Source organism: Bombina bombina, chromosome 3, assembly GCF_027579735.1.
Source record: "Bombina bombina isolate aBomBom1 chromosome 3, aBomBom1.pri, whole genome shotgun sequence".
NCBI classification, from domain to species: domain Eukaryota; kingdom Metazoa; phylum Chordata; class Amphibia; order Anura; family Bombinatoridae; genus Bombina; species Bombina bombina.
Window position 1 is genome coordinate 1,045,251,249 of NC_069501.1, and position 14,156 is coordinate 1,045,265,404.

General features: G+C 36.5%; 1 protein-coding gene across 1 annotated transcript in view; it reads right to left on the minus strand.

Moving 5' to 3' along the window:
* Positions 1-14,156, minus strand: part of NCKAP1L (NCK associated protein 1 like) — a 605,812-nt gene that overhangs the window by 243,405 nt on the left and 348,251 nt on the right. The window contains exon 22 of the mRNA XM_053708267.1: positions 10,756-10,892. Coding sequence (XP_053564242.1) covers positions 10,756-10,892 — 137 coding nt within the window. The remainder of the gene's footprint in view (positions 1-10,755; positions 10,893-14,156) is intronic.

The following is a 14,156-nucleotide window of genomic DNA, read 5'->3' on the forward strand; positions in this document are numbered from 1 at the left end:
GGGGTATTGAACTCAAATTAATTAATTTAAACAAATGGGAAATTATATTACGGTCCCGATTTTTACACTGCTTAGAGAAGGTAAACTCGGAGACAGACAAGACCTTATAGATGTAATGGGAGGGGCCTTTTCTAAATGGTTGAAATATAGTCAAATACACCATTTAATTAGCACACACACCCATAGAGATGCACTAACAAGAAACCCGACACCTTTCGAATGCATATGCCTTATGGAGCTTCCAGCTCGACATACACTCTCATGGGCCAGAAAAATATTAATGACAGCTCAAAATCCTAACCATCCAGACTACATAGATAGATGACACAAAGACATGGGCAAGATAATTAATGATACAGAGTGGAAACAAATGTTTAATAACATGAGGAAGTCTTCCTCATCTACCAAATTCCTAGAAACCAACTTGAAACTGCTTACAAGGTGGTACTAGATTAAAAAGCATGTTCCCAACCTCCTCGGATATGTGCTGGAGGGGTTGTGGGAAAAAGGCACATTAATGCACATTTGGTGGGATTGCCCCAAACTGAAAGCTTTCTGGGAAACTATACAAAACATTATAAAACATGTAATAGGCCTAGACGCACATTTCACATTAGAACCAACAACTGAAATTCTAAACCTACTACCCAAATGGAAATGTAAACTGAGACTCAGACTAATTCAATTGACTCTGCCAGATCCTTGATTGCTAAAGTGTGGAAATCCTAATTAAGTCCCACTTTTAACACATGGCTCACACATATGGAAAACACCCTCCTAATGGAGGAATATAGTTACTTCAGATCCAATAATCTAACATTTTTCCATGATATGAAATTCATATGGGAAGACACACAACACGAGTTCCTTCGCAACTTATGAAGTTTCTCACAAGATTCTAGTATAAGATGAAGGGTCCCCCATTTTATTAACAGAAACCCTGAAAAGAATTGATTTTTAGGATCTTGCCTCCGTCCCCCTCCCCATCCCCTTTTTTCCCGTCCATTTTCCTCCTCTCCAATCCAATGTATCGCATAGATATATGCCAATTTGACACATGATTGAGCAGGTGAAATATTAAGTTTTATATTTCTTCGCACATAGATCTGGTATTGTTTTGCTATATTTTTGTTTTCTCATTTCTTTATTATTAAAAATGAATAATTCAGAGTGAACAAAGTTATTATCAAGAACTGAATTAGTATTCCATGGACATAAAGTGAACATAACATAACTTGTTTGGGAGCTTTATGTTTTGTAACACTTTTACTTGTATCACTTGCGAATTTAAAAAACATAATTTATGTAAGAACTTACCTGATAAATTCATTTATTTCATATTGGCAAGAGTCCATGAGCTAGTGACGTATGGGATATACAATCCTACCAGGAGGGGCAAAGTTTCCCAAACCTCAAAATGCCTATAAATACACCCCTCACCACACCCACAATTCAGTTTAATGAATAGCCAAGTAGTAGGGTGATAAAGAAAGGAGTAAAAAGCATCAAAAAAGGAATTTGGAAATAATTGTGCTTTATACAAAAAATCATAACCACCATAAAAAGGGTGGGTCTCATGGACTCTTGCCAATATGAAAGAAATGAATTTATCAGGTAAGTTCTTACATAAATTATGTTTCCTCTCATGTAATTGGCAAGAGTCCATGAGCTAGTGATGTATGGGATAGTAGTACCCAAGATGTGGAACTCCACAGAAGAGTCACTAGAGAGGGAGGGATAAAAATAAAAGCAGCCATTTTCCGCTGAAAAAATTAATCCACAACCCAAAATATAAGTTTATTCTCATAAATGGAAAGAAAAAACTTAAACATAAGCAGAGGAATCAAACTGAAGCAGCTGCCTGAAGAACCTTTCTACCGAAAACTGCTTCTGAGGAAGCAAATACATCAAAACGGTAGAATTTAGTAAATGTATGCAAAGAAGACCAAGTTGCTGATTTGCAACTCTGATCAACTGAAGCTTCATTCTTAAAAGCCCACGAAGTGGAGACTGATCTAGTAGAATGAGCTGTAATTCTCTGAGGCGGGGCCTGACCCGACTCCAAATAAGTATGAGGAATCAAAAGCTTTAACCAAGATGCCAAGGAAATGGCAGAAGCCTTCTGACCTTTCCTAGAAGTAGAAAAGACAACAAATAGACTAGAAATCTTCCTGAAATCTTTAGTAGCTTCAACATAATATTTCAAAGCTCTTACAACATCCAAAGATGTAAGGATCTCTCCAAAGAATTCTTAGGATTAAGACACAAAGAAGGGACAACAATTTCTCTATTAATGTTGTTAGAATTCACAACCTTAGGTAGAAATTTAAATGAAGTCTGCAAAACTGCCTTATCCTGATGGAAAATCAGAAAAGGAGATTCACAAGAAAGAGCAGATAATCCGGAAACTCTTCTAGCAGAAGAGATTGCCAAAAGGAACAACACTTTCCAAGAAAGTAGTTTAATGTCCAAAGAATGCATAGGCTCAAAAGGAGGAGCCTGTAAAGCCTTCAAAACCAAATTAAGACTCCAAAGAGGAGAGATTGATTTAATGACAGGCTAGATACGGACCAAAGCCTGTAAAAAACAGTGAATATCAGTAAACTGAGCATTTTTTCTGTGAAATAAAACAGAAAGAGAAGAGATTTGTCCCTTCAAGGAACTTGCAGACAAACCTTTATCCAAACCATCCTGAAGAAACTGTTAAATTCTAGGAATTCTAAAAGAATGCCAGAAGAATTTATGAGAAGAACATCATGAAATATAAGACTTTCAAACTCGATAATAAATCTTCATAGAAAGAGATTTACAAGCCTGTAACATAGTATTAATCACTGAGTCAGAGAAGCCTCTATGACTAAGCACTAGGTGTTCAATTTCCATACCTTCAAATTTAATGATTTGAGATCCTGATGGAAAAAAGGACATTGAGACAGAAGGTCTGGTCTTAAAGGAAGTGGCCAAGGTTGGCAACTGGACATCCGAACAAGATCTACATACCAAAACCTGTGAGGCCATGCTGGAGCTACCAGCAACACAAACAATTGTTCCATAATGATCTTGGAAATCACTTTTGGAAGAAGAACCAGAGGCAGGAAGATATAAGCAGGTTGGTAACACCAAGGAACTGCTAACGCATCCATCGCCTCCGCCTGAGGATCCCTGGACCTGGACAGGTACCTGGGAAGTTTATTTTTCAGATGGTAAGCCATAAGATCTATTTCTGGAAGAACCCACATCTGAACAATCTGAAAAAACACATCTGGATGGAGCGACCACTCCCCCGAATGTAAAGTCTGATGGCTGAGATAATCCACTTCCCAATTGTCTACACCTGGGATATGAGCCACAGAAATTAGAAAGGAGCTGGATTCCGCCCAAGCAAATATCCAAGATATTTCTTTCATAGTTTGGGGACTGTGAGTCCCACATTGATGATTGACATATGCCACAGTTGTGATATTGTCTGTCTGAAAACAAATAAACGGTTCTAAAATATTGATTGGTAACCTCGCTTCTTGAGATTTCCATATCCCTTGTGCTCTCAGAGATCCCCAGACAGCTCCCTAACCTGAAAGACTTACATCTGTTGTGATCACAGTCCAGGTTGGACGAACAAAAGAGGCCCCTTAAACTATATGATGGTGATCTAAGCACCAAGTCAGAGAGAGTCAACATTGGGATTTAAGGATATTAATTGTGATATATTTGTATAATCTCTGCACCATTGATTCAGCATACAAAACTGGAGAGGTCTCATATGAAAACGAGCAAAGGGGATCATGTCCGATGCTGCAGTCATGAGACCTAAAACTTCCATGCACATAGCTACTGAAGGGAATGATTGAGACTGAAGGCCCCGACAAGCTGAAACCAATTTTAATCGTCACTTGTCTGTTAGAGACAGAGTCATGGACACTGAATCTATCTGGAAACCTAAAAAGGTGACCCTTGTCTGAGGAATCAAGGAACTTTTTGGTAAATTTGATCCTCCAACCATGTCTATGAAGAAACAACACTGGTTGATTCATGTGAGATTCTGCAGAATGTAAAGACTGAGCTAGTACCAAGATATCATCCAAATAAGGAAACACCGTAATACCCCGTTCTCTGATTACAGAGAGTAGGGCACCGAGAACCTTTGAAAAGATTCTTGGAGCTGTCGCTAGGCCAAATGAAAGAGCGACAAATTGGTAATGCTTGTCTAGAAAAGAGAATCTCAGAAACTGATAGTGGTCTGGATGAATCGGAATATGAAGATATGCATCCTGTAAATCTATCATGGACATATAATGACCTTGCTGAACAAAATGCAGAATAGTCCTTATAGTCACCATTTTGAAAGTTGGCACTCTTACAAAATGATTCAAAATTTTCAGATCCAGAACTGGCCTGAATTAATTTTCTTTCTTTGGGACAATGAATAGATTTAAATAAAACCCCAGACCCTGTTCCTGAAATGGAACTGGTATTATTACCCCTGAAAGCTCCAGGTCTGAAACACACCTGAGCCTTTACTGGATTTGCTGGGATGCGTGAGAGAAAAAATCTTCTCACAGGAGGTCTTACTCTGAATTACCTATTTGGTAACATTGAGAGACAATACTCTAAATCCAATGATTTTGTACAGAATCTGCCCAAATACTTTGGAAGAATCTTAATCTGCCCCTCTACCAGCTGAGCTGGAATCAGGACTGCACCTTCATGCAGACTTGGGGTTGGCTTTGGTTTCTTAAACTTTCCAACCAAAAAGTTGATGCAGCTGCAACATCAGCCATAGAAATGGCAGGCCAGAGAAGATAGCCAGAATATAAATAAGCTTTCCTTAGATAAGATTCAAGTTTCCTATCTAAAGGGTCCTTAAAGGAAGTACTATCTTCCATAGGAATTGTAGTACGTTTGGCAAGAGTAGAAATAGCCCCATAAACTCGGGGAATATTTTCCCAAAACTCCAAACTAACTACTGGCAAAGGATACATTTTTTTAAAACCTTGAAGAAGGGATAAAAGAAGTACCAGGCCTATTCCATTCCTTAGAAATCATATCATAAATAGCATTAGGAACTGGAAAAACCTCTAGAGTAACCACAGGAGGTTTATAAACAGAGTTTAAACGTTTACTAGTTTTAATGTCAAGAGGACTAGTTTCCTCAATATCCAACGTAATCAACACCTCTTTTAACAAGGAACGAATATACTCCATTTTAAATAAATAAGTAGCTTTATCAGTGTCAATATCTGAGGTAGGATCTTCTGAATCAGATAGATCCTCATCAGAGGAGGATGATTCAGTATGTTGTCGGTCATTTGCAATTTCATCAACTTTATGAGACATTTTAAAAGACCTTTTATGTATATTAGAACTCGGGATAGCAGACAAAGCCTTCTGAATCGCATCAGCAATAAAATCTTTTATATTCACAGGGATATCATGTACATTAGATGTTGAAGGAACAACAAGCATTGTACTATTACTGATGAATACATTCTCTGCATGTAAAAGCTTATCATGACAACTATTACATACCACAGCTAGAGATATAATCTCCACAAATTTACAACAGATACACTTAGCTTTGGTAGAACTGTTATCAGGCAGCAGGGTTCCAACAGTGGTTTCTGAGACAGGATCCGATTGAGACATCTTGCAAATGTAAGAGAAAAAAACAACATATAAAGCAAAATGATCAATTTCCTTATATGGCAGTTTCAGGAATGGGAAAAAAATGCAAACAGCATAGCCCTCTGACATAGAAAAAGGCAAGAGGCACATAGGAATGGGGTTTTAAAAATGAAATGACGAACTTGCATCACCGGACGTACCTTCGTGCCAAAAAAATTCTCGCGCGAAGAATGACGCAATAAACATCAGCATTTTGCGACTCGCGAGCCTAATTTTGCCCGCGAAAATTTAATGAAAAAGCAGTCAATTTGAAAAAAAGACTAAACCCTAATATTTTCCTAAATATGTTTTTTCCCAAATATGAAACTGAATAGTCTGCAAAAGGAAATATACATAAACCTCATGGCAAATATAAGTACAATACATATATTTAGAACTTTATATTAATACATAAAGTGTCAAACCATAGCTGAAAGTATGAAAACATACTTACCGAAAGACACCCATCCACCTATAGCAGATAGCCAACCCAGCACTGAAACAGTTATCAGTAGAGGTAATGGAATATGAGAGTATATCATCGATCTGAAAAATGGAGGTAGGAGATGAATCTCTACAACCAATAACATAGAACCTATTAAATAGATTTTCCGTGAGGAAAACCATTGCATTCAATAGGGGATACTCCCTTCACATCCCTCTGACATTCACTGTGCTCTAAGAGGAACCGGGCTTCAAAATGCTGAGAAGCGCATATCAACGTAGAAATCTAGCACAAACTTACTTCACCCCCTCCATAGGAGGCAAAGTTTGTAAAACTGAATTGTGGGTGTGGTGAGGGGTGTATTTATAGGCATTATGAGGTTTGGGAAACTTTGCCCCTCCTGGTAGGATTGTATATCCCATACGTCACTAGCTCATGGACTCTTGCCAGTTACATGAAAAAAAGAAATATTAAAAAAAAATAAAGCAATATTGTATAACTAACATTTATGAATATTATCCAGAATTTATATTTCACCAACATAAACAGCACTGATAAAAATGCCCATATAATTTTGTTATATATACTCCACCCACAGCATTTTGTATTGTTAGTTAACACATATATGGATGTCTCAATAAATTGTATTTATTTTTTATTAATGCTTAGTCTGAAATAAAAATATTTGTCAAGTTTATACACATTACTAAGGAAAATAGTACCATGTATATATATATATATATATATATATATATATATATATATATATATATATATATATATATATATAAAACAAAATAAGAAAAATCCTGGAGTAACTTGGAAGCTAAAATCAGCTTCTTTCATAACATTTCAGTAAGTCCCCCTTAAATTACTGAATCAAACAAACTGAGTCTTAGCTTTAAAAAGACAACTCAATAAAGCAGTTGGACTCACTAGTCTCCAGATAAAATCTAAAAAGAACTATTAATTATAGTAGAATTGCATAATCAACAAGTACATAATAAAAAGACAATGCACATACACAAATTTTTACTGGGCAGTAGATTTTATTGTACAGATTTTTAAAACTGCATGATCTGAATCATGAAACATTATTTTTAACTTTAGCGTGTCTTTAAGACAGGGATGGGGAATCTTGGCCCTCCAGATGTTTCAGAACTACATTTCCCATGATGTTCAACTAGCCTGAGCATCATGAGTAATATAGTTCTGAAACATCAGAAGTGCCAAGGTTCCCCATCCTGCTTTAAAATAACAGGTAGCACATTAGTGCAGTTTAGCTTATGGAGATATTGCATGGTCAAGATTAGGGTATTTAAAGGGATACTGAATCCAATTTTTTTTCTTTCATGATTCAGATAGAGCATGCAATTTTAACCAACTTTCTAATTTACTCCTATCATCAATTTTTCTTCATTCTCTTGGTATTTTTATATAAGATGGGCCGACTCGTAAGCTTACCAGGGATAGGCACAGACAAAGGCTTTGGCGGACAATTTCCAAAGTACAGACCTTAGTGAAGGATATCAAGGTACATTTGAAATTAAAAACATTATTTTATAGTGCTTGGTGTTATTATACTGATGCAGATACCACTGATCCTATAACCAGCCCTCCTCTGGCTATACCCATGAGCCAGTGTCACTACTGTGTCTTTGTATAGTGCTTGGTGTTATTATACTGATGCAGATACCACTGATCATATAACCAGCCCTCCTCTGGCTATACCCATGTGCCAGTGTCACTACTGTGTCATTATATAGTGCTGGGTGTAATTATACTGATGCAGATACCAATGATCCTATAACCAGCCCTCATCTGGCTATACCCATGTGCCAGTGTCACTACTGTGTCATTATATAGTGATTGGTGTTATTATACTGATTCAGATACCACTGATCCTATAACCAGCCCTCCTCTGGCTATACCCATGTGCCAGTGTCACTATTGTGTCATTATATAGTGCTGGGTGTTATTATACTGATGCAGATACCACTGATCCTATAACCAGCCCTCCTCTGGCTATACCCATGTGCCAGTGTCACTACTGTGTCATTATATAGTGCTGGGTGTTATTATACTGATGCAGATACCACTGATCCTATAACCAGTCCTCCTCTGGCTATACCCATGTGCCAGTGTCACTACTGTGTCATTATATAGTGCTGGGTGTTATTATACTGATGCAGGTAACACTGATCCTATAACCAGCCCTCCTCTCGCTATACCCATGTGCCAGTGTCACTACTGTGTCTTTGTATAGAGCTTGGTGTTATTATACAGATGCAGATAAACATCCAGTATTTCACTCAGGCTTTATTTATTCCATAACTTATTACCCAATATCGCTAGCAGTCTCTTGACAAGCCACTAACTTTATTCACACTACATATTTTTTTTTATTCCTATTATTTAATCAGAAAGAAAAGATATACTAAGGTTGTGGCGGACACTGCAAGGGCTTGTCACGGACACCAGTGTCCGTGTATGGACACCTTGCCTATCCCTGAAGCTTACATTCCTAATTTTTCAAATAAAGATACCAAAAGAACAAGAAAATTGATAATAGGAGTGTTAGAAAGTTGCTTAAAATTGCATGCTCTATCTGAATCATGAAAGAAAAAATGTGTGTTCAGTATCCCTTTAAGTTTATGGAGATATTACATGATATAAAGGCCAGATTATAGGTGGAATGCAATAATGCAAGTGGTATGGATTGTTAAAGGGACAGTCTACTTGAAAAATATTATTGTTTAAAAAGAAAGATAATTCCTTTATTCCGCATTCCTCTTTTGCATTCCCAATGCTGTTATATTAATACACATTTTATCTCTGTGATTTACAAGTATATAAGCCTCTAAAGACTGCCACCTTACCTCAGTTCTTTTGGCAGACTTGTATTTTAGCCAATCAGTGCTGACTCATAAATAAATGCATGGGAGTGAGCACAATGTTATCTATATGGCACACATGAAATAATGTTGTCTAAGGGCTTAGAAATTAGCATATGAGCCTTAACGTTCAACAAAGAATACCAAAGCACATTTGATGATAAAAGTAAATTAGAAAGTTGTTAAAAATGGCATGCTCTATCTGAATCATGAAAGTTTACTTTTAACTTGACTATCGTTTTAATATTGTTGGAGCATAATTCCTGCCGGATGCATTTTTGCACTGTATCACAAGACTATGCTTAAAGGGATAGTCAACACTAAAATTGTTAGTATTTAAGAAGTTAGATAATGGGGCCCATTTATCAAGGTCCGAACGGAGATTGTGGGCCCGTGTTTCTGGCGAGCCTTCAGACTCGCCAGAAACAGCAGTTATGAAGCAGCGGTCTAAAGACCGCTGCTCCATAACGCTGTCTGCCTGCTCTGATGAGGCGGACAGGAATCGCCGGAAATCAACCCGATCGAGTATGATCAGATTGATTGACACCTCCCTGCTGGCGGCCGATTGACCGCGAGTCAGAGGGGGGGGGATATGGTCTCTGCATTCAGCGAGGTCTGGCGGACCTGATCTGCACTGTCGGATCAGGTCCGCAAGACCTTTAATAAATAGGTCCCAATGCCTTTACTACCCATTACCCAACTTTGCACAACCAACATTGAAACCTCGAAATGTATGCCTGTTTCTAAGCCACCATAGACAGCCTCTTAATCACATGCTTTTTAATTTGCTTTTCACAACAGGAGACTGTTAGTTCATGTAAGCCATATAGATAACATTGTGTTCATTCCTGTGGGTTCTGACAACACAGCTAAAATACAAGTCAATAAATAAAAAGTCACATGATCAGGGGGCTGTCAAAAGAGGCTTAGATACAAGGTAATCACAGAGGTTAAAAGTGTATTAATATAACTGTGTTGGCTGTGCAAAACTGGGGAATGGGTAATAAAGGGATTATCTATCTTTTTTAACAATAGCATTTTTTGAGTTGATTGTCCTTTTAATACAAATTGTGACTGTGGTAGAATAATGCACGCTACAATATTCATGCCAGATAGCAATTATGTCTTTTTTTATTTCATGTAATAGATTCTATGTTGGTTTGCACTAAAATTCAAGTGGGATAAAGCTTGAGTGCTAAGCCAATGGAGTGCTAAATTCCACTCAAGTAGTGTTTTTGGTTAGGTTCTTTGCTATACACCACCTGCATGTTTTAATACATTATAGCAAGTGATAACAGTTAATATCTGGTTTTCTTAAGTGCTAAATATTAATGGGGTATTTCAGATTGCGAGGAAGTTCAACACTTAACCAACAGCTAGTAATGCAAGCGCAACCAGTGGGCCACTACTACTTTCCTTTGAATGTATAGAGAATACTTATGTATTGCGTGCATTCAAATGCTTTGGTTAAACATATCTGTTAAGTTAAAATTAATTTTAAGCAATAACTTCCAATGCCAAGCTCAAAGTAATGCACTGTGCCTTATTAATTGTACTCAACTTGTTATATAGTCTATAGTCTATTACAAAAAACACATAAGAGTAATTTTCTATGTGGTTTATGTGGTTGAACTAAAGTTTAGATTCAATAGTCTGCACAATAAATTCTGGGAAAGCTTTTTCTAAAATGCATTAAACCAGGAAGAGCAGCTCAAATTCACAACATCATGCTTACAAATTGTTACTTAAACACACCTGAAACATCAGAGTATTGGTCTGTATTGAAACCGTGCTCTTGGCTGATTTCCGTTGGTAGATCCATAAATGTTTTCCATGTTGGGCAGTATAAAAATAGCCCATTACAAGCCTGACGAAGGAGGCACTCCAGGTACCTAAAGAAAAAAATGGATTAAACTGAACTAATATTTATTCTTTTAAAAAAAGGCTTAATTGCATTATATTAAAGGGGAATATAAGAATGCTGGAACTTACTCTATAAAACATCTTTTGCCAGGATGAATCATTTACAACACAACATTGAATATTGAAAGTTAAATTAAAATCCACTCTACTGACTTAATTAAAGGACTAAATATAGATTATTTTCCAGTAAGATAGTATTTTAAACACTTTCCTTCATTAATATTTTAATGTCTACTCTTTAATCTATTTAACTATTTTTAAACCTACTTTGTACCAAATGTTATTTTAATATGTATTGTCTACATTCTCGAGCTCTACATTAAAATTTAGTTTTCAAATTATTTTTCTTTCATTAGTTTTTAATCTTTAATTTTTTTAGTCATTTTAGTTTACAGATCAATTTCTAGCTATCTAGTAAACAAATAATTTGATGAAGGTTATACTTGAGACCATAATCCAGGATATAGAATGTAAACATAAAGTAAATTCTATAACTGCACATAGTCACACTGACAGGCTATAACTGCAGACCAAGGCATAGATTAGAAGTGGATTGATACCTTTTTATCACTCTTAGACTGCGCTCAAGTTAAATCAATAGCCCCCCCCATTTTTTACTCTGGTATTACAAATTGAAAGTAAAAATTTGGAAACGTTTTTCCAGATGTAGCCAAGAGGTTTTCATGTAGCTTCTTTGAGGATCTGTATTTACCAAAATGTCACACAATGATTTATTTAGAGCATTTAAAACCCACCATAGGTGGTGGCATACCCTGAAAAGGCACATATTGGCAACAGATCAATCTCTACCTTTTCAGGGTATGCCACCACCTATGGTGGGTTTTAAACGCTCTAAATCATTGCGTGACATTTTGGTAAATATAGATCCTCAAAGAAGCCACATTAGAAAACCTCTTGGCTACATCTGAAAAAAAAATGGCTGTTATTGCTGTGCGGGCTGTATGACCTGTAGTGGCCTCATCACTGGCCAATATTTTACACACCCTCATAAAAGGCAGAAATGCTATCATAAACATTGTGTGACTTGTACTACAACACACATTTTGTATTTATTGAACTGCATCTGCGGACTCTTCTATGTAGGAAAAACGAGCGATGACCTACGGACAAGCATGGCAAACCATAGGTCCGCAATTCAGACAGCTCTCAAGAAGGGCTCATCAGAGCAACATGTGGCTCGCCACTTTCAGGAGACTAAGCATACTGTTAATGATCTAAAATACACAATAATTGATCATGTCCTCTCACTGCATTGGGGAGGTGACAGGAATAAAATATTGCTCCAGAGAGAGGCACGATGGACATACACACTAGACACCCTGGTTCCAAAGGGTTTAAATACCCATTTGGTTTGGCATATTTTTCTATAATATGAATATTTTTCTTTAATATGAATATGTGTAACCTTGTCTTTTCTTCCTACAGGTTCTCTCTTATGTTTATTGACAAAATTAACTAGGGTTGTTTAAAACGTTCACATTAATAGGTATCTGGTTAGGTTTAAGTAGATACTAGGACCCTGTTAGTCAGTGCTTCAGATAGTTCTTGTGTGCATGCCCTTATTATAAAATGAGAATGGTACTAACTACTTATTTATCAGGTAACCAGGTTAAAATATATAGAGCATACATCTATGGCTATTATATGGCATGCGGTTTCCATGACAACATGTTTATGATTTGGTTTGTCTCTATATATGATAATCTGTGATACTATTATCTGCATAACTCAATTATGAAGAATACGCTGACATCATTATGCTAGGCTGCTAAATATATAATGATCTAAAGATAAGACTGATTAATCACTCGTGTTCTGTCCATAACAGTGATTGTGTTGACTTAGGTTGCTATGGCAACGGGGGTATTACTTTATGTGCATATCGTATCTATCTATTGAGGCTTATTATGATACAAATGGGTATGCTCAGCAATATATATGTGACAAATACATTATGTATATATGTTGATTATTGTATGTGCCCTGATCCCATAAAAGTTGTGTTTTTATTTCAACAGCCGTAATTCCATGTTGCCCAGGATGATGACATCACTTGTGGGTGGCGCCACTACCCAACAGATCACGGTGCATAGCGGCATATGTATATAATGGTGGCTGGTGTCTGGAGTAAGTTTGTCTTGTTTTTTTACTTGCTATATGTCTGAGGAAGGGGCTAAACCCCTGAAAAGGTTAACTACTTGACAATAAAGTTCTAAGACCAAGTGAGTGCACTTCATTTCTGACTGTTTATAATTATATATATATATACTATATATATAAATATTTATATATATATATATATATATATATATATATATCCAAACTTTCAGTAGTAGCCCCCTCAAAAATTATATTATAATTTATATATTATATTTTCATGGCTTTGGAAGATACTGAGAGTGCTTTCTATATTTTGAAGGTATATATATATATATATATATATTGGATAACAAAGGAAGAGAAAAAGAAGGTGCTCCAATGGCGTATTATCTCAAGTGTGAGACCCCTCCAACCACACTCAATGGCCCCAAAAGGAAATATACTCACAAATTTTAAGCACTTATCACACATATAAAGCTTCCCAGCTAGCTCACATTCGATATAGGCAATGTCCTGGATACCCACAGCACACAGCACATATAAAAGAAAGCTGAACTTGCCATTTGAGCGCCTTCTTTTTCTCTTCCTTTGTTATCCAGATTGCATTCATTCCTTTGAAGAGCTGCCCTTTAGTGGGTTTACTGGAATTATCATCAGCCTCATATGTGGCGCCTCTGTGATCATCACTATCACTATCAGTGTATACTGTATGTATATATATATTGTATAAATAGATATATATAGAAACATATATTTAAAAATAAAGAGAACAGTTTTGTTACACTGCTCAAGCGCAATCCACAACTTTGTAATATGAACAATATTGATATAGTATAGGGTGCACTAAACGGATGTCGGCCAAGCTAAATCTTCTATGGTAAATCTGTTTTACCATGGACTTGTAATCAATTTGCACGCTAATTTTAGTGTGGTCCAGTGATATTGATATCACACCCCCGCTGTCATTAGCACTCAACTTGTAACTTGTGCCTTAAATGGTAATTTTTCTGCTTTGCATTGTGATTAGAAATCATACATCTCAAACAACTTCATAGTTCTTATAAATCAATTATTTTATGTTACGTTTAGCATATTACATACGAGTATCTAGC